The 22,138-nt window shown below is 41.0% G+C and overlaps 2 protein-coding genes across 5 annotated transcripts in view; both read right to left on the reverse strand.

The window, feature by feature from the left end:
• Positions 1–3,708, reverse strand: part of DNAJB14 (DnaJ heat shock protein family (Hsp40) member B14) — a 50,381-nt gene extending 46,673 nt beyond the window's left edge. For 2 of the 4 annotated variants that reach the window (XM_057727793.1, XM_057727795.1), the window contains exon 1: positions 3,428–3,701. In XM_057727793.1, the coding sequence (XP_057583776.1) occupies positions 3,428–3,560 (133 nt within the window). In that variant the 5' untranslated portion in view covers positions 3,561–3,701. Of the gene's footprint in view, positions 1–3,427 lie in introns of all 4 variants that reach the window. The other 2 variants (XM_057727796.1, XM_057727797.1) reach the window with 2 other exon arrangements.
• A 1,438-nt stretch (positions 3,709–5,146) lies between these two features.
• On the reverse strand, positions 5,147–7,420 carry LOC130850444 (histone H2A.Z). The gene is made up of 5 exons (XM_057729990.1): positions 7,233–7,420; positions 6,708–6,785; positions 6,313–6,426; positions 5,840–5,969; positions 5,147–5,582 (listed from the first exon to the last, which is right to left on the reverse strand). Exons 1-5 carry the CDS (start codon positions 7,233–7,235, stop codon positions 5,521–5,523), a joined length of 387 nt encoding a protein of 128 aa, XP_057585973.1. The 5' UTR covers positions 7,236–7,420; the 3' UTR covers positions 5,147–5,520.
• Between the last annotated feature and the right edge of the window lie 14,718 nt (positions 7,421–22,138).

Below are 22,138 nucleotides of genomic sequence, written 5' to 3' on the forward strand. Positions count from 1 at the left end.
TTCCTCAATGGAAACTCTTGCCAATTTTTTAAAGTGGTTTATCAATCAGACTTCTCACCTGGCAAGAATAAAATGTAAAGAGGACAAAAATTCTGGAATTTAGCTAAAATTTAGTCTTACATTTTCTCATTCACTGTATAAAAATAAGAGAAATCAAAATGCAATGTTTGATTTTGCCTTAGTATGAAAACACATTCAGAGAAATATTTAATCTAAGCTCTGAGTTATAAGGATTTGAGGGTAGTCTAGAATAGGTGAAATTCAGGTATAAAAATTTTAAATTTCATTTTAACCAATGGCTTCAATTTCCTTCTACACTAAATATTTTAACAAGAAGTTATACAAATGTTCTAGATCTTTCCCTCCCCTGAATTCTTAAATTATTCCAGTAAACATCTTCTGAGAACATTCTATGTAAAATACACTTTGTTCAATATTTGCACATGACTTATTTCAGCTAATGTTCACTTCAGCCCTGTGATGAAATCTTCATTTTACACATAACTAAACAAGGCTTGGCAACTCTAAGTAACTCATCCCTGGTTACAAAGCTGTCAGGGGCAAAGTCTGCATCTGAATAAGGTTTTCAGACTACACCACAACTGTACCAATCACTTTATTTGGTAATCACATACTGCCTTATAATACATTGTACTATTAACTTTCACTGTTTTCTTAATTTTCCCTATGTTCATGTCCTCAAGAGCAACAACTGTGTTGTGCTTTGATATCTTACAGTATCTTTAGTAGACTGATTCATGTTGCTTGTATGACAGAATTACAGACTACAAGTTTAAAAATTCTCAAAGCCTCACACTTGCTAAGTGGAAATGATACGAAAATAACTGAGCACTGTTAAATGCTTTCTATGTATTAACTCAGTTAATCCTCATAACAGCTCTATGAAATTGGTACGTTATTGTCCCATTTTGCAGACAAAAATGCTAAAAGCTAGAAAGGTTATCTAACTTGCCCAAGATTAAGGTTACAAACTAGTTTTGGGTGAGGCTTCAAAAGCCAAGGTATTCTGTCTCGAGTGGTTACATGCTCAATGGAAAAGCTGTCCCTCTGAGAGTAAATAATGACTAAATGAAATCATGTATTCATACAGTAAAGAAATTCAAAAAACTTTAACTCCAGGCAATGATTTCTTGAATATGAAACCAAAAGCACAGGCAACAAAAGCAAAAATAGACAAATGGGCCTATATCAAATTTAAAAAACTCCTGTGCATCAAAGGAAACAACAGAATAAAAGACAACCTACAGAATGGGAGAAAAAATCTGCAAATCATTTCTCTGATAAGGAGTTAACATCTAGAATATATAAAGAACTCCAACAACTCAACAACAACAAAAATAAGCTAATTTAAAAATGGGCGAAAGACTTGAATAGGTATTTCTCAAAAAATGATATAAAAATGGCCAACAAGCAAATAAAAAGATGCTCAACATCACTAACTGTTAGAGAAATGCAAGTCAAAACCACAATGAGATATCAACCTCACACTTGCCAGGATGGCTACTATCAAAAACCAACATGCAAACAAATAGAAAATAACAAGTGTTGATGAGGACATGGAGAAACTGGAACTCTTGCATGCTGTTGGTAGGAATGTAAAATAGTGTAACTGCTATGCAAAACAGTATGGCAATTTCTCAAAAAAAGTGAAAACAGAATTACCAACATGATCCAGCAATCCCATTTCTAGGTATGCATCCAAAAGAATTGAAAGCAGGATCACAAAGAGATATTTGCACACCCAGGTTCAGAGCAGCATTATTCACAATAGCCAAGGTATGGAAATTACAATCTATTCACAGATGATGAATGGATATCGAAAATGTGGTATGTATATGCAATGGAATATTATGCAGCCTTCAAAAAGGAACTCATCATATTTATGCTACAATATGGATAAAATTCAGGGACCTATGCTAAGTTAAATAAGCCAGTCAAAAAAGGCAAATACTATATAATTCCACTTGTATAAGGTATCTAAAGTAGACACATTTTTAAAAGAAAGTACAATGGTGGTTGTCAGGGGCTGGGTGGGTAGGGGAAATGGGTAATTGTTTAATTGGTATAGAGTTTTAGTTTTATAAGACAATAATTTTGGAGATCTGTTGTACCACAATGTGAAAACGGGTAACACTACTGAACTATACACTTAAAAATGGTTATGCTGGTAAATCTTGTTGTGTTTTGGCCACATTAAGAAAATAAATCATTAACTTCTTTGATTTCCCTCTCCTGTCTTCCCTGGTATAGTACTCATCAGCACTGTAATGAAAAGAATAGAGAAAAGTACAGAATTCAAGGCCTTCAACAATGTAGAAAAAAATTAAGAAAACAACAATAAAATAAAACAGGTAGCCCCACATTCCTATTGACTTATTGATAACTTTCTTCTTAACCTGGAAATATCCTGAACCTCAAATGAAACAGCATCCTATCGGCCAGACAATGGAGTGCAGTGGTGAGGGGCCTTTTGGAGCTGGAGAGCTCAAGTATTATTCTGACTTTGCTACTAACTGCTGTGTGACCTTGGGTAAGATATTTTTTCATTCATTCACTTATTCATCAAAAATTCTGTTTCCATATGAGTAAATCTGGTCAAATGAATGCTAGAATCATTCTGGGAAGTAAATGAAATAATTCATGGAAAACACTAGGCACTTTGTAAGCGCTCAATAAATGCTGGCTATAATTACTTTACAGCCTAGAAAGCAGGCAGGAACAGGACTTCGAAGTCCAGTACTCTTCCTAAAGATGTGCCTCATTTGCCGATAATTATGGTGCTAGCAAATCGGATACTATTCGGCAAACCATTACTGACTCTATCATTCTTGTGCTCCTCTCTTCTAAAGAACTCTCTCCCAGGGAAAAGCAATGTCATCTCAGGTGTTCAAAAACGTTTGCTTTGGGAACAGTGTTTTCCAGGTCCCTGGTTACCCCAGAGGCGGTGAAACCAGGGACCTGTACATTAACCACTAGAGTTCCCTGTTCCTCTCACTTCGTTAGGGGCCTAGGCCTTATTTGTGGGTGAGGATGAGGAGGGAGGGGGCCACACAACCACACACCCCAGATATAAAGCCACACTCTGGTAAGACAGGACCAGACGAATCTCCTGGGAGAATGACAGCTGGACATTTATGAAAACCGACCGGGGAACCGGCAACTCTCGCCTGCCGGCTCAGAGCCGGCATCTCGCAGGCAGGCTGGTGAGGAGGGAGTCTTGGGCGGTCCATGGCGGGCCGGGCCGCTCAGGGCCGGGGCGGGGGTGTGTCGGGGAGGAGCGTCCGGAGGGTCCGGCGGGCCCGGGGCCCCGCGGTTCCCAGAGGGGCGATGTTGGGGGCGGGGGCGGGCTGCGCGGCGGTCCGGGGACTGGGGACCGGGCGGGGAGGAAGGGGACCGAGGGCCTCACCGCGGGCCGAGGGCAGTGGGTAGAGCTTCTCGGCCTTCTGCAGGAAACGCTGGGCCTTCTCGCGGTTGCCGGCGTTCAGGGCCTCCCGGGCGATCTCGACACATTTCTCCGCCTCATCCCGGTTCCCCTCCATGGCTTGCGCCTTCTTCCGTTTCCTACCGGAGCACAGCGACCAGGGGCGGAAGCCGCCGCCGCCGCCGCCGAGGAGGCGAGGCCGGCCAGGGTTTGGGGGCGTGCGGAGGCGAGCGGGGAGGAGCGCAGGCGACCGCGGCGGCGGGGCCCCGGCGCACTGGCGGGCTCGCAGCTCCGCCTCCTCACGGCGGCCTCCCCGCCCCCCGCAGGCCGCTACGGCTCGAGCCGCATCCCTCCCGGCCCCAGGACGAAGCTCCCGGGCGCGGCCGTCCGAGCCGACTCGGCCGTCCCTGCCCGGTGCGGACCAGCTCGGGGCCGAACAGTCTGGGGGGCGGGGGCGCGGACGACACCAGGCCGGCTGCCCGCCGGGGGTTCCGCCGAGGCGGGGACCCGGCCGCCCGTGTCGGCAGCGCCGTGCCCCCTGACCTCCCCGCGCGGCCCGCGCAGGCGGCAGCCCGCCTTCCTACAGCGGCCGGGCGACGGGTGGGGGTGGGGACAGTCGTTTTCAGGAAAATTCCCAGGGATCGAAGGCCCCGCCTCTGGGCCCCCACAGCCTTGGGAGGATTAGGTCAGGTGAGGCCCGCACTGCCAGTCCCTACGCAGCGCTTCCGGCGCAGGTGCTCAGGAACCCCAGTAGAGCGTCATTTGATCCTCACTCCTATTTCATCGCCTTATTTCAACGACACACCATTTTTCTGACCTAAATGCCATTCAACTGTCTTTAAGTAAATAAAAGAGGCACAAAGCACTTATACCATTTGTAGTTTGCACTTAATTCTGGTGAAAACCACAACCCTAATAAGCCTTCATGACCGAAACAGGGCAGGAATCAGCCCTTTGGGAATGTATCACCATCATGTAAGCAAGCTGGTTGGGTTTTCTCACTTCTCCCATTTTAACATTACCCCTGTGAAATGCTGTACTATGTCACCTTGGTCTCGCTGCAGGGAAAAGGCCCACTTTTTGCTTGGTAATGTCCTCTTCCAAATTACAAAAATTAAGAGCTTGCCGGAAACCAAGTGTCATAATGATCCACTCAAATTACAAAATAACCATTTTCACATAATGTTCAGTAAAGATATCGTTAGCCATGCCAGCAAATATGGTAACTCAGGACTTTCACAGAAATCCTAATTCTCCTCTGTAAAATGGGGATGGTGTGTCCCCCAAAGGTATTACCATGTATTGAACAATTCAAGTAGCCTTCAAAACAGCCCACAGCACACAGAAAATATTATCAGTCTAAACTGAAAGTTCCTTCTGTGGAGGTAGCTACATACAGGACGTCCTTACCTGCCCTCCGCTCCCCTCCTCCCACCCAAGTCCACAACAGTGGTCTGGTGTAGTGCTGCTGTCACAAACAGCAAATGCAACTAACAAACTGAGATCGTCAAACTTAGCCTAAAAAACATCAACTTGTCCCATTCCAGCTCCTGCTGAAGTTTTAAAATCTTTAATAATTCATAACATAGTATTTTAACAGTTTAATTTCAAAGGAAGAAATGTGCTTAAGTTATTGCTGGATGAGCTACCTATTCAAAACAAAGTTGTTCCTATTATAATTAAGTGAATTTTATACACAACTAGTTTGGGATATGACCTTTATTGAGCTTATCCACCGGAGTGGAAATAATGTCTGTACAAAACCAAATGTTTGTTACTATAACTTCTGCATCACAATTAAAATCCAAACAGTTTTTTAAAAACAGTCAACTCAATCAAAACCCACTACTTCAGAATCAATAGCTTCTTTGAAGCCACAGTAACACTTAAATATGGTTAAGACTCGAATGCAGAAATTTGGTTGGTTGGAAAGCTAATTAAACTTCCAACTTGCTCAAATAGAATTACAAAAAGGCAAAATTGTGTTTTTCACAGAGATACAGTCCACTGGAATCACCAACACTGGACAGCTGTTAGAGTATTTAGAGTCCTGAGATAATAAGGAATCCAGGCATCCTTTAGACAGTCTTCTGTTGTCCTTTCTTCCCGATCAGAGATTTGTGGATGTGTGGAATGACACCTAGAAAATGGATAAAATAACACAGTACTTTAAAACCACTTGATAGTTTAATGTTCAACTTGGAAGACATCTTTAAACATGAGACAAATATGCAGATTAAAAAATTCTGAAACACATAGAGAAATCAAATTTCACGATGCAACCATACTATAGATCAGTGAAAATATACTGTCCTCTTCTAGACTGAAGATTACTAGTGAGAATTAAAGCAAAGAATTCTTTTCTCTAAAGAAATTAAAAATTTAGTATTTACATACCACCACCAGCAATTGTAGCCTTGATGAGAGAGTCCAATTCTTCATCTCCACGAATAGCAAGTTGCAAGTGACGAGGAGTAATACGCTTTACCTTCAAGTCTTTTGATGCATTTCCTGCTAATTCAAGTACCTAGAAAACAATGTTATCAATCTCCTTCCAACTATCCTTATCAAGATGCTGACAAGAATCAAACCTTCACGAACGTATATCTACCAACTGTCAACTCCTCCACTACCTGAATGGCAAGATATGCAAAAGCTATAAAGGGGGCACGCAATTTTATTTCCTAAAGCCGAAAACTCAAGCTCAGTAGGATCCCATCGTGAACACCAGCCCCCTCTAGCGTTGTCAAAAGCTTCTCGCTGCGTTCAGAGCCTGGGAGTTTTCTTGCATCACTTTCCTCCTTCCCTCTCGCCGCCTCCCCCTACCCCCGCCCCAACCTCTTCCAGATTATAGGCGTACACCCATTTACCTCTGCGGTGAGGTACTCCAGGATGGCTGCGCTGTACACAGCAGCAGTCGCGCCCACACGTCCATGGCTGGTCGTCCTAGATTTCAGGTGTCGATGAATACGGCCCACCGGGAACTTCATTTTTAGCATACACAAACACAAATGCACAAAGACGAGTCAAAGATGGTAAAATTACACGCGCGCCAAAGCAAGGGGCACGGACGCTGGTGCAGCAACGCGCCCCATCACCGACACACGTGATCGACCCCCCTCCCTGATATTTATTGTATCGGTAAACCAAGTCGCGACACCATCACCCACGCAAAGACGAAACGCTCATCTAGAGCGATGATAAACAAGGGAGGAAAAGGAAAGAAAAACGCCACGATTCCCAGACTGCACGAACCACCACTGACCTGCAAACCGGCTCTCTGCGAGCGGGAAACCGCCTTTGTCTTGGCCTTTCCGGAGTCCTTCCCAGCCTTACCGCCAGCCTGCGGCGCGCACACGCCCGCGAGCGAAGGAGGAACGCAGAATATAGGATTACCAGGGCGGCTCGCCCCTCCCCCACCGCGGCGCGGCCCAGGCGCGAGCGCGGCCCCGTGCCCAGCCGGGGTCTCCGGCCCGCCGCGCGCCGCAAGGGCGACCCCGCCCGCCCGCCCGCCCCCCGCTGCGCGCCCGCCGCGGCCGCGCGCCTCCGTCCGCCCGCTCGCCGCCCGCCGGCCCCCAGCGGCGCTGCGCGCGCCACCCAACCGTCGCCGCCCGCCGCGAGCTCGGAGGCTGCTCCGCTCGCCGCCGACAAAACACCTCCCCCCGCGCTTCCAAATCCTGTCTCCGCGCGTTCCCAACCGTTGCTTCTTCACCCCCATCTCCGTGTGTAACGGGTTTTTCTCCCGCCGGCAAAAACCCGCGGGGTCTTCGGGCGCCTCCGCCAAGTTTACCATTTCAAATTCAGCTGAAGCTCAAACAAGCAAGGCAGAAAAAGGACTAGTCAAACACCCAGCGAGAACCCGCCGCCTACTCCTTCGTCGCACCGCGATTCAAACTGCGCTGTCTCCCGCCTTCCCCGCTCCCTTTATACTGCAGAATGTTCCCTCATCCGGGAACTCGGATTGCTCATCCCACCAATGGCTGCCACCCGCCCTCGGGACGCGTCCTTGAAGCTTCAGCCAATGAGCAAGCGAAGAAAAGGGCGGAGGGGCGGGCGCTTCGCAGCTCGAGCCGCTATTGGGGCGTGGGGAAGGAGGTGGGGGAGGGCCGAGGGGTGGGAACGGGGGAGAAGAAGGGCAAGGCGGCGGGAGGGAAGAAACAGAGCGAGCTACGCTGCGGGAGCGAGGGGACCCGCCGGCTCTGGTCACATGTGTGGGAGGAGGAGCTCAGAGGCTCAGGGGAGGGGCACGCAGTACCGCGCACCCCCCCAGCCATCACCCCGTCCGCTTTCGTCTCCTATCCAGGTTCTGTAGACCACGTGAAGTCTCCGCGGGGTCTAGCGCGCCCTCCTTCCCGCCCTGCCCCCTCACAAGAGCACCTCACAGAAGGAGACCCTCCAGTCCTCAGCCTTCTTCCGGGGCCCGGGGTGCCCTCCTCCCCGGTCCCCTCCGCATCCCAGCGGATCCTCCGGTCTGACAGGTGGCGCGACGCGTCCAGTGAGAAGAGCCCCGACTCCTTCGCGAACCACAGCTTTGACAGTGATTGCGCGTTTCTTCCCGCTAGGCGAGTCCCGAGCCACCGACTGATCACGACCCTCTGCTGCTATTTCATTTTCAGTTGTATCTCCCTCCTCTTCTTTCCTCACGACTTTTGAATCCCCTACCTCCCCCCCTCCCGCACACACACTCCGTCGGGATAGTTTCACGGGAATAACAGTGAAGCAGAGTCACCTCGTGGGTCACAAAAGACGTTTTGGTCTACCCATGGAGAGCTTGGGGTGAGGCGCTATTCTTGATAATCATAAGCCATATTTTTCTGGAGATTGCCTATCAATGGGTTATTACCTGTAGCCTGGTGTCTAAAGTTGATTGAGTGAAACCTCAAAGTTAATATGTGTCAACTTTTGTATGCTAAAGTTTGCTACATGACAAATGTTCGGTAAATGTCAGTGGGGTAACTCCTAACATGATTCACAGACAGTTACAGATGGTCCGTGTAATCAGTTGCAAATGGTGGGCTTAAAAAATAGTACTGTACACGTAGTACTGTCATAATGCCAGCTACTTAGTCTTCCAACTAATAGATTAATAACATCTGTGTACATGTCCAGCTGTTTGAAGACAGTAGTGATCTAAATCTTCATATTTATAGTGTTTAATACTGTATTACATTTTAAACGTAATTCAGTATTTCTGACGTCAAGAAATTTTGAAATATGTACTTTTAAATACAGTAGTCTGGGTTTCAATTTGAAAGATTTTATCATATTAGAGGACCTCTCTATTTCTGGGAGATAACTTCCAGAGAAGAGGTTCCTAACAATTTGACACGAAGGCTTATTATTTTCTTCCCCTTGCAACTGAGGACTTCTTAGGATGTAATCAACAGCAAGAGTTAATCAGTTCTCCCACTGAACTAATGTAATGACATTAAAAAGCTGTGAAACCTGATGTAATAGTTAACCTGAGCTCCACTGAGGCTTTCTGATATATAACTCACAAACCAACATTAATGCCTTTTCCAGTTTGGAGAATATATATGTACTATTTGCTGAGGCCCAGCTAAAGGAATTCACTGTTGCCTCACTGGATAGTGGTTAAGAGAATAAGCTCAGGAGCAGGTAGACGAGAATTCTGCTCTGCTTCCTTCTCAGTGTGTCATCTTAGTTACTTTTTGGAACTTCAAGTTTCACTTCTGTGAAAAGGGTATAGTAACACCTATTTTCACATGGTTCTTGAAAGATTAAAGGAGAAGGTATGCAATGCATGTTCTAACGTGTGTTTATCACACAGTTAGCAATGGATGATAACTATGGTGTCTTCTACATTGGATGTTGGGAAGGGATGAAATAAAGTACCTTTGTTTCCCAAATCTTTTTCCGAGTCTGGTGCATTGTCTTCCTTTGACGTGAAAGCAGCAAGCCTGAAACCTACCCAAAGTATACGCAACCAAGCCATCCAACGTCCAAACTAAATCCCAAAATTGGTTTCATACTTTCAATAGTTTTCCTCATCCTTTGGAGAATAGGAGAATATCAGTTTCAACACTTCTCACAGCAGTTTTGTGACGATTTCCTACTCTCTTTGCTGCTCTGGAAACGGCATGGTAGAAATGTGTTAATATTCTTGGCTTATTGCTCCTGAACTTGTGTTAATACTAATACGTGAAATACATGTATGTACATAGCCAGAGCTATATAATTCTTTTTGTTTAATGCTGTACCCCATCAGCTGCTTAAGAAGTGCTCTCTTGTCATAAGAAAATAAATTAATATGAAGTAGATTGCTCCACTATTATTGACTTTCTCCTTAATAGTCTTTTCCTAACTCAGGCAAACTTCCTATGACCAATATTATCCCCTCTCAAACACTAGTATGTATGTTAACTACTATTGTTGATTTTTCATGTTCAGAATTCGAGAGAGAGAGTCTCACACTTGGGAATCTCAAATTTCTCAAATACATCTTGCTTTGAACACCTGTTTTTAAGCAGATGCAAACAGACTTCCCAGTTATTTCAAAGGATATCAGCCTAGATCAGGGGTCCCCAACCCCCCGGGCCATGGACCAGTACCAGTGAGTGGCCTGTTAGGAAGCGGGCTGCATAACAGGAGGTAAGCAGCAGGCCAGCAAGGGAAGCTTCATCTGTATTTACAACCACTCCCCATCGCTCGCATTACCACCTGAGCTCCGCCTCCTGTCAGCATTACGGTGAGTTGTATAATCATTTCATTATATATTACAATGTCATAATAATAGAAATAAAGTGCACAATAAATTTAATCCACTTGAATCATTCCGAAAACACTCCCCTATCCTCCCCAACCACCCATCCCCATCTGGGGAAAAATTGTCTTCCAAGAAACCAGTCCCTGGTGCCAAAAAGCTTGGGGACCGCTGGCCTAGATAGATGATGGCAGAATTCTTTTGGTTAGGTAATCCACACTAGAATCTTGATTCTCTCTACCCAGGGCATCCAGGAAAGAATGTGCCTTCAAGGACTCACTCAGTTGTCAATAACTGAGTCCCAGTGCAGTATAATATAAAATATTGACCTAGAGTAAAAGAACTGGGAATGATTCTGGGCAGCCTCTCACTAGGTGTATGGCCTAGTGAGTAGGTTGAACTCTGAGCCACAGTTTCTTCGTTTATTATAGAGGGATTCACAGTGCCAGGTAAGCCAACCTCATAGAATTGTGAAAGGATTTTGTGAAGTGTGAGGAATATACTGCATATATTCTAATTTGATGTACTACTATTTTTGTGGCACAAAGGCAATATTTCTCCCGGAATTTTTCACATAAGTGTGATTATGTTAAGAGAAGACTATGTGTTTAACTCAGTGTTGATGAAACAAAGACCATGGATTTAAATTCCAAATTTCCCAGTTATACACTTCTCATGACCACAGATTTCACACACTTAATTCACAAATACAGGGCATAAGTAAAGAGGATCAGCTGAATCTACTCTACCCTCGATCCATTGCCATTTCAGAAAAAACAATTCAAAGATCATGGGACCCATTATCTCTTTTAACACAGCACTAACTTATTTTTTCCATACCTAACAGTCCTAAAAATTTGGGGGAATTTACTATTAATTTTAAAATTAAAAAATTGAGGGTCTTTTCTTCTCATATTATTCTTTCATTATCTTATTGATCTTTAGGATTTGCTGGATATAGAGAGGGAATCTATGTGTTGATTTTTTTTTTCAAATAATGTTTCACTTATATTAGTATTTCATAACTTATCCCTCCAACTAAATTGTAAATTCACTTGCATAATAATGTCCACTATCGTACGTTTTTAACATAATTTCAAAAGGATTGTTGTTGACATTTAACACATTTTTATTATTGTATTGTCTTCTTTGTCTTTATGTATACAACTGAGATGGGATGCAATACCATACATCTTAACATATGATGTATAATCCCTCCTTAGTAGAGGCATAGATGTGATATATTGCCGGTTGGTGCTGTCAGCCTGTTAGGTAAACTAGAACACAGTCATTAAGTTGTATGATGTGCCAGGCAACAGGCCAAGCAATAGCAGTTGGGAGATGGGATATATAAGGCTTAGGTTCCTCCCTCCATGTAGCTGAGAGGATTAGACAAGGAAGAAAATTTAAACAATGATCTAATCATTACGACCACATTAATAAGCCTGTTACAAAATAAGTACCTGATTGGCTGTCAAACTGACAGTTCCTCTAGCTTGAAGGACAGAAAAAACATGGGCTGAAGTATTTTGAAGAGTTTATGTTTAAGTGGACAAGGGGAAAGATTGACTAGAATGACAAGTTGACGTAAGGAAGTAGCAGTTAGAAGGTAGCTGTGGCACAGATTCCTGGTTATAACCCTGTGTCTATTTTCCCATCTTCCTCAGCGCTGGAAATTCAAATTTTTAGTGGGACCACTTGGTCATCAGAATATAAGTACATTTGGCTATGGAAATAAGTTTTGACCAAAGGTTGTAGGCAGCAATGGTAGGCTCAAAAAAGATATAGGAAATTTCCTTAAAAGAAATAAGCCCTTTTCTTTTCCATTTCTTCTTCTCACTGACTGGAATGAAGACAAAGTTGGAAAGCCATTTTGGACCATGAAATGAACTTGGGAATGTAGGCCACATATAAAGGAATAATGAGATAGTTTGTTTGAGCCACTTTTATTTTGGATTGTCTATCACTTGCTGAACCTGATCTTAACCATTACAGTAAGTCAACACCCTAAATCTTGGGGAAAGATTAGCACAGTTTATCCTGAGGCACTGAGAAACCAATCAATATTTCTGAGAAGAGGAGAATACTGTGTTCCTCCTCGATTTTAGGATACTAATCTAGCATGGTGTACAAGGCAAATCACAGAAGGAAAATTTTTGTAAGAAGGCTGGTAAAGCTGAAGTCTGTCATTGAGGTATAAACCCTAAAACCAGTGTAACACTAGAAGCAAGACAAGGAAGTAAAACATCTTGAAGGAAGACTCAATAAGTATTAGCAACTGGGTGTGGCATTTAGGAAGGTATAGGAAGTGGACATGAGTAAATGAGAGAGGGCGTGAAAGAAGATACTCAGGTTTTTAGACTGGTGGTCTAAGATATGAAGTAGCATCTATAGAAATGTGAATGCCAAAAGGTGGACATGGATGGGCAGAGGAGAGAAAAAAGAAGAAAATCAGGAAAGTTAGGAAATGTTTAAGTTGATATTCAGGGAATTCAAGTGGAATTTTCCAGTAAGTTGGCAACAAGGGCAGGAGCTTGTGAAAGAAACTTTGAAAGATATATCCCAAGAAGCATTCCTAACAAAAACATTAGGCAATGATGTCAGAATTGTTAAAAGATAAGCTGAGGCATATTTAAAAGTTTATTTGAGCAAAAATTGATTGGAATCGGGCGCAGCACCAAGGTGGAAGTGGTTAGGAGAACTCCACCAACAGGAACTGGGGGGAAAGAAAAGGTCTGGAAGCAAAGAAAGGAAATGATTTGATTGGTTAAAGCTCAAAGCAACTGGTTGTCTTTAGGTTTTGATTTCATAATCCTGAGGCATTCACAGGCTAAAATTTTAGGCTGCTGTAGCATTAGAGCCACCTCAACCTAATAACTTCCTTGTTTAATTAATCTGAGTCCACGGATGACAGTACCAAGGAAAAGAGGGAATACAACTGAAAGCTGAAGAGCAGCCAAAGAAAAAGATCCAGAGAAGTAGTGTAGTGTCTCAGTAGACATAATGATTCTATACTAAACTAGAAAACTCCTGTACTTATAACTTCTAGCAAGATGATGTCCATCACATGTGTATTGTTTGCTCTGGATAAACAACAACCTGTGTTTGATCTTTACTACTCTCTTCTGTTTACCAAATATGATGATGTTGCCATAAATTCTGAGAAAATCTTGTTTTATCAAAACTCTTGGTTATTAAGTGAATCTTTTACTCTCAGTGTTACAAGGCAGTGAGAAAAGCCCATTGGCTAAATTCTGTGTGTTTAAAATTCCGCACAGCTATCTTAGTACTAGTGGGAATCTAAATACCACCTTCATCCTGAAGAGGAAAGGGAGCATTGCAAAAAAGAAAGTCAAGAATCTGAAACCATACAATTTATACTTCATACCCCACTACAGACTCAGCCCCAGTGCAAAAAAAACAAAAAAACAAAACAAAAAAAACATATAAAAGATGTGACCATCATATCTATTGTATTTTTTTAAATAAATTTATTTATTTATTTATTGGCTGCATTGGGTCCTCGTTGCTGTGTGCATGCTTTCTCTAGTTGCAGAGAGCAGGGGCTACTCTTCGTTGCGGTGCTCAGGCTTCTCCTCGTAGTGGCTTCTCTTGTGGAGCACAGTCTCTAAGCATGTGGGCTTCAGTAGTTGTGGCACACAGGCTCAGTAGTTGAGGCTCACTGGCTCTAGAGCGCAGGCTCAGTAACTGTGGCACATGGGCTTAGTTGCTCCGCGGCATGTGGGATCTTCCCAGACCAGGGTTCCTTCATTGGCAGACAGATTCTTTTTTTTTTAATTAATTAATTAATTAATTTGTTTTATTTATTGGCTGCGTTGGGTCTTCATTGCTGCACACAGGCTTTCTCTAGTTGATGCGAGTGGGGGCTACTCTTCATTGTGGTGCGCAGGCTCCTCATTGTCATGGCTTCTCTTGTTGCGGAGCACAGGCTCTAGGCACGTGGGCTTCAATAGTTGCGGCACACAAGCTCAATAGTTGTGGCGCATGGGCTTAGTTGCTCCGAGGCATATGGTATCTTCCCAGAGCAGGGCTCGAACCCACGTCCCCTGCATTGGCGGGCGGATTCTTAACCACTGTGCCACCAGGGAAGCCCCATCACACCTATTGTTAAAACCTTCTACAGATAAATGTGACTCTCTAGTCCTCTCAATTGGATGGACGTGGCTCAGAGAAGAGTCTAAAGGTTTTTCTACACCCTTAGACTTTCCCAACTTCATTTTGTGTGTGTGGTATGTATGTTTGTGTATGTATGTAGAACTGGGGGTGGTTCTTTGGAATTATTTGTTAGCACAGAATAACGTAGTGAAATCTAACTAATCCAGCTAACAATCTATTTGAGAATCACCTTGTTACCTATTGTAACTGCTTTAAGGAGTTTTTCCCAGTTTGCTATATGATTATTCTCATTGAGATTTCATACTGTCTGGGCCCAGGCAGAGAAAGAAAGGGTGCTGCTTTTGCTCATAGGAGTACGTAAGGCTATCAGATCATGATTAATGAGTCACTAGGTTTAGGATACTTGAGACATGATAGTAAGCAAGATCAATTGCTCAAAATACTTTCTCATGATTCAGTACATTTACAAGGCGTTTTATGAGTTTTCTATGGAATTTGACCTAGAGGTCAAATTTCAACCTAAAAATGCCTGAGGTAGACATGATCATGGCTTATCTTCATTTTAAAAGATGAAGAAATAGACTTAGGGGGATGTTCAGGAATGAAAGCACCTGATGTTAAATTCCCTATGCTCTTTCTGTAGCTTTGTACTTCTGAGTTAAAAACCCTCTCAGAAGAGAATTTGATTAGTGCCCCTGACCATACAATCCTGTGATCTTCTCTGTCTTAAATGAAATAGATACAGTCTCTAACTGAACAACTTTTAAGACGTTAATGGTATTCTTCCTAGATGAATACTGTTTTCATTGTCTTCTAGTATCCTGATATTTCATGAAATAGTCATGAATTTCTTCAATAAGCCTTCTCTACTGCTCAGAATCTCAGCAGGAAACAGCCTGAGACGAACTCTTCCTCCATTAATAGATTAGTCGAACAAGTCTAGGCAAGATCTGGCTAGGTCATTTATCATATTTCACCACAGGATATGGAAATTTACATGCTGGCTCTTTGTTTAGATTTTTATTTCCTGTTTTAAAAGTAAAACAGTGTACTCATCTTAATTCTCAAAAATAAAACAAGTCGCTTTTTCTCCAAACTGAGCTGACAATTCAGGAATTTTATAAAAATCTGTAAGGAGAGGGAGAAGTATTACTATACATTATTATAATGTGGAACCTGTTTTACATCACTGATTTTGTAATGTAGTAAAACTCTACTAATTTTACAGAAAGGACTTGTTCAAATTAATGAATATTATGAACTGAAGAGCACTTGAAGATAAATACACATGATATGTATAAAAATAAACATAGAGCAAATTTATAATACTTTTATATATATACGAGGGTGAGTAAAAAACTATCCACACTCTGCCTGTAGAATTTATTGTAATTAACTTTTAGAAAAGATAAATACATCATTTTTTGACATAATCTTCTTGCTTTTCAATACACTTTGTCCATCTGTCGACAAACTTTCATATTCCCTCATTAAAAAATGTTTTAGGCTGAGCTGCAAGCCATGAATGCACCGCTGTCACTTCTTCATCACAAGTGAAACTTCATCCTCGTAGGGCTGCTTTCAGGGGACCAAACAGGTGAAAGTCTGACGGGGCAAGATCAGGACTATAGGGAGGATGCTTTAACACCTCAAAACAAGGTTTTTGCAGTGTCGACAGTGTAGGCAGAAGTATGCAGGTGTGAATTATTATGCAAGATCACAATGCCCTTGGATAGCAGTCCTCTGCATTTAATCTGAAGTTTAGGCTTCAGGTCTTCAATAAGCATCTCTCTGAAAGGAGCACTGTTGATTGTTGAAACTTTGAGCCATGGCTGATTTGCAAATGATTTGCCACAAAATCCACTGTCACTCGTCTATTCGACAGAATCATTTCACGTGTACGCTCAATGTTGTCATCAGCCATGGGCGTGGATGGGCGTCCGGCTCCTTCTTGATGGCTAACTCTTGTGTGACCTTCCTTGAACTTCTCTATCCATTTATACACCTTCTTCGCAACAAAATACTTTCTCCATACGCGCACAAAGTCTTTGATAAATAACGGCACCAGGTACACGCTCAGACCACTAAAAACGAATCACTGCACACTGCTCTTCTTTAGTGCAAATCACAAATGGGGCATCCGTTTTTGCTTGCACCGCAGTTGCAACTGAGCTGGTGTAATACGTTCACACCTGCACAGCAGTGACTGGTGAGACAGTAGCCTTGAATGAAAAGCGTTGATAAGACAGTGTGGCCAACAGAAGTTTTAACATAACTGGAGTGTGGATAATTTTTGACTCAACTCGTATAACATTCCAAGTGACCAGTAAATAGTTTTGCCAAGAACAAATACTAGTAGATTTGCTTTAAAAAAAAGAATTCATAATAGCATTATTTATTTATAAATGTATCAGAGCTCAAGAACTTTTGAAACACATACTGAAAAATTTCTATACATTGTGTTCTCTGCTAAGTTGATTTACAAACATTCTTTATGGACTGTGAACCATAGTTTATGAACTATGAACTATAGTTTATGAACTGAACTATAGTTCAATTCCATTTCCAATGACAAATTCTCAGTGAATAGGATCTGCAATATTGAGGCTCTACTCTTAGTTGCCTGTGGCAATCTGATGCCTCAAAGACTGGGGGATGTGACTTGAAACTGCATTTACAAAGCATCACATTTTTATTCAGACTGCATATTTTGGAGATGGTCAAATCTCCCCAAGCGAATCCTAGATGCTGAAACTTTACCTTGAACGATAGCTCATGCAAAAATACAGACATTTATAACATTGCACCTGTCATAGGCACCTTCATTCCATTTGCTTCACACACATCCAAAGACTAATTTGCAAGTGGGACATGGCACCTTTTCACTGACATGATCTTTATATGGGCTGTAGATTTGTATATAGACATTGGAACAAATATATTGAAGAATATTAACCAGACAACTGGACCCTTGAATGATCCTGACTCACTATTCACCAAACCCATTTTTTCTTCTTGAGCATTCCACCAGAGCTCCCGCTCCTTTGCAGGGAGAGGTGGCCATGTGACGGGTCCTTGTCAAGCTGTGTGGAAGTGGCATGTGTCATTTTATATCAAGGCTTTTAAAAAGTAAGGGTGATTTCTCCACCCTCTTTTTCTCTATTTGAGAGCTGTACACAAAGCAGGAGGCTCCAAAGTAACATAGGAGGTTAGAGCCTCAATATCAATCACAAAAAAGCCACCCACCAACCAGGAACACCAAACCAATACTTTTATTGTATTGTCACCACAGTTTTGTTGTTTGTTACAGCAGTGAGCCTTCCCTAACTAATCACTTAGTTTACAGACACAAAACATTGAAGGTGGAGGTGTTTTTGAGAAACCTACATGTGTGTAATCTATTATTATTAGAATGCTGGTTTCATTTGCTAATACTATACAATGGAAGGAGAAGTTTTGACAAACATTCCCTACTAAAGAATCCTTGTTTTCATTATTCCCTACTTTAAAAAAGATTGTGCTTTGCAAAAATACAAAGTAATTTATGCACAGGTTACTTATTGTGGAAGTGTTTGTAATAGCAAAAGATTGGCAATAACCCAGATAATCACTAATAGAGAACTCATTAATAAACTATGGTACATAAACATAATAAAGTAAGATGGAGCTGTAAAAGGGAATGATATGTGTACACTGATACATGGTGATCTTCAGAATATATTATTAAGTGAAAGAAATAAAGTACAGAATAGGTTATGTAGCATGTTATGTCTTGTATGAGTTGTATATTTGCAAAAAGAAACAATAGTGGATTGATAAACCAAAAATTAATAAAAATTATTATATTCCGAGGGAAGGTAGAGAGGACAGGGATGGAAGCAAAACTTCTTGTTTTACAGTTTTTACTTTGATGTGTTGTAAATGTTTTTATATAATTAAAAAAACAAAAATTTAATAAGCAATCTGTAAATATTAAAAAAGTAAATTGAATAAATCCAGCTGGATATTAAGTCGATGCCATATTCTAAGAGAGGAAAGAAATGATTCCAAGTAAACTTAGAAATGGTATCACTCTCTATCTTCAGTGGAATATAATATAAAGGCAAAAAAAAAAAGTCTTACACTTCATTCAATAGTCAATGTTTTGAATAATATCAGGATTGTTATTTTTTAAATCATTACATGTATATAAGAAGATGAAGCAAATTATTAAGCATGTTAATTTTCTTGTGTCAATAATTTAGCATAAGAGAAAGAGATGTGAACATAAAATAAAAAGTTAAAACTCTGTAATTTTATATTTGAACAGGAATATCAGTGAGAACACACAAATTTCCCCCTCCTCTTAAAAAAACATGTATCTTGGGCTTCCTAGGTGGTGCAGTGGTTAAGAATTTGCCTGCCAATGCAGGGGACATGTGTTCTATTCCTGCTCCAGGAAGATCCCACATGCCGCGAAGCAACTAAGCCCGTGTGCCACAACTATTGAGCCTGTGCTCTAGAGCCCGTGAACCACAACTACTGAGCCCATGTGCTGCAACTACTGAAGCCCATGCACCTAGAACCTGTGCTCTGCAACAAGAGAAGCCACGGCAATGAGGAGCCAGCGCACCACAACGAAGAGTAGCTCCCACTCACTGCAACTAAAGAAAGCCCGCACACAGCAAAAAAGACCCAACACAGCCAATAAAACAAAACAAAACAAACAAAAAAAATGTATCTTAGCTCTGTCCAAGGAAAAGCCTTAGATTCAATGACAAACTATTAGCAGTAAATACTCCTAGTGGCAAGATCCTGGTCACTAAATATCATTTCCTACTAAAAGGAATCTTTGGAGAAATGGCTGACTCCAGGACCGGGGCAGAAAATGTTCATGATGAACTTGTGATATTACACTGTTCCAGAAAGTAAGGACACTATTAAAGGTTGTGGAGTCTTGCAAAAAGATTCAGAAAAAAGTTTGATGATTCTCCCACTGGCCAAAATGGGGTAATTTGAACATCAAAGTAATGCCTGTAAGTTTAAGTAAAACACTTTTAATTTAGAAAAGGCAATGAGTTCAAATTGAAGAGGAAAGAGAGGAGGAAAGAGGACAATGGAGAGGAGATGGGGTGGGAGAAAGGAAGGATAGGAGGAGGAAGGAGAGAGAGAGAAACAGAGAGAAAAGAAAATCCATTGGATGTCACTGGAAGTGTCCGCCGCACCAACTCATAAAGATTGATAATTAAAGGGAAGAAGTGAATGTTCATCTTGTCTCTCTGCAATGAACCAATATTTCAATTTATATTGAACTAATCAATAAGGAGAAATTCTTCTAAACAAAAGAATTCCACCTAATAAATACAGAAGAAATAATAGAATTAGAAAAAAAAAATCCCATTTTGCAAACTTCATATGAATCATTATAAGGTCATAAATCTATGGTAAAATAATTTTGTCTTTCTTTATAGTATATTCCACTGAAGATTGAAAGTAATAATATTTCTAAGTTTACATGGAATAATCTTTTTAAAATAATATTTGATAGTGCTGTGTAGTTCATTTCATATATATTCAAGTCTTCAGAACTAACTTCTTGGCCACTGGAAATCAAAGGACACCAGATAATGTGAAGGAGCATTATTAACTACAGGTAGAATGTGGGAAATTGACTTGGTTTCTCCAATAAGGAAATAGCAGTGAAAAGAGAGGAAGGGGAAGAGAGAGGGAGAGACTGAGAGAAAGGGAGAGAGAAGAACGCTGTTCTAGATTGAGAGATTTTAAAAAAGAATTAAAAGACAATACAACCCAATAATACTTGTGAATCTTTTTTTGGAAGCTGTTGTTTTTGTCCCTAGTTGTTGGTTTTTGTATTTTTTTTTTTTAAAGTGTAGAGAATCGGGGAAATTTGAATATGAAATTAGCATTAGGCAATATTAAGGAATTATTGTTAATTGTTATTAGATAAAGTAATAACACTTAGGATGCAGAGAAATGTCCCTTATTTTATTATTTGTAAAGATGTACACTAAAATATTTAGGGTAAAGATGAAAAAATGTTTGGAATTTGCTTTAAAATGTTCCAACCAAAATAAGAATTTTTTTTTTTAATGCAGGAGAGATAAACATGGCAAAACATTGATGATTGCTGAAATTGGGTATTTGTTCTGAAATTTTCAGGCAAAGTGCAAAAAACAATTTTTTTTTTGTTCGTGCCCCGGCCGCGTATGGAATATCAGTTCCTGGACCAGAGATGAAACCAGCGCCCCCTGCAGTGGAAGCACGAAGTCTCAACCACTGGACCACTAGGGGAGTCCCCCCTAATTTTTTTTGAAGGTGATGAAACTGCTACAAATGGTATCTTTATGTAGGGAAGGAAAAAAAATGTAAACTTTGCTGTGTAATCATGAAAAGTTTGTCCAACACATTTGGCCCCCACCTTGTTTGGGGCTAAAACTATGTTTTGCATCATGGTTTGCCCTTAATTTAATTTTATTTTTTTTATAAAGGGCAACCCCAATATCTGATTTGAACGAACCAGGATGACTTCTCAGTCACTCTGGTTTTGCCACGTAAAGGATACTTTATTGCTTGATGTTGTGTTCAGCTGTCTTTAACAGATAAGCTTATATAAATGTTTTTGTTGTTAATTTTGTTTTGCTTTGGCTATACTAAAATAACACGCAGGGAATTTGTACAAGAGTTCACAGTGTACCAATGTAGACCACAGAAGATAAGGAGCAATGAGGCAGGAGTAGAAAAAAAAGAGGAAAATTGGATTCAGACAATGTGGATTTGACATTGATACTTCCCAGCTAAGAGACATTTGTCAAATCAACCTCTGTGAATATTATGCTTCTCTTGGGCAAAATGGGAATGGTCATGTGGTTATTGTAAAGATTGCAGGAGCTATTTTTTCAACTCTAAAGCATCATAACATTATTAGCATGAAGAATGAATACTGGCAATATTTCATATGACTATTTTCACTTTACAAAAGTGAAAAATTTTCTAAATTAATTTTTTAAAATAAAGCAAATAAACTCACCAAAATTTTCCATTAATAGATACCTGAGTAAAGAAATAATTTCATAATACAGAATATTACCTGTTTACTGTTTTATCTTCAATATATCAAGTTTGTGTGTTTGCTTTACTTCAGCACCTAATACAGTCTCACCTATTCAAAAACTTACAGGTAAATTTAGTACCACAGTGGGGGCAACAGGCAACATTAACTGTGACACAGCTTGTTTTCAGTAATTTATATTTTCAATTTGCTGTCAATACTCAGTGTTGTTATGCTCTTGAAAACAGCTTTTCTCTAAATTGTGTAAGGCACTTAAACATCCTGCATTAATGAAAAGTTGTTTTACAATATAATTATGAATCATGAAAAGAGACTTGAAGAAAATGAAAACGCAACCTTTTTCCCTATTGTCTCTTCAGTAAAAGAGGCCACATGAAAGAATATGAATAACTCTTTAAAGTAATTAATGACTTAAGAGCTACAAAGTACTTTAAAACAAACAAACAAAAAAAAAGATTTTTTTCCCTAATGAATTGCAATAAGAAACACATTTCATCTGATTCTACATTTTCTGTCAGTAGAAGGATTAGATCAGCTCAGCAGACACAGAGCTCCACAGTAGCTTTTTACTTTGTGCTGGCCAAGCCTCATTTCACTACAGTGATGTTAGACCTTATGTAGTTAAGCTATTATCCTGTTTCTTCAAGTGAAATGATAGAGAAAACACACTATATTCCTGTGGATGCTGTTAACACTTATAATACCTTTATCAACTGGCTCTTCCATATTTCATGACCCTCACTTTTTACTATTCTTGTCTTTCAAT

The sequence above is a fragment of the Hippopotamus amphibius genome, chromosome 3, assembly GCF_030028045.1.
Source record: "Hippopotamus amphibius kiboko isolate mHipAmp2 chromosome 3, mHipAmp2.hap2, whole genome shotgun sequence".
NCBI lineage: Eukaryota > Metazoa > Chordata > Mammalia > Artiodactyla > Hippopotamidae > Hippopotamus > Hippopotamus amphibius.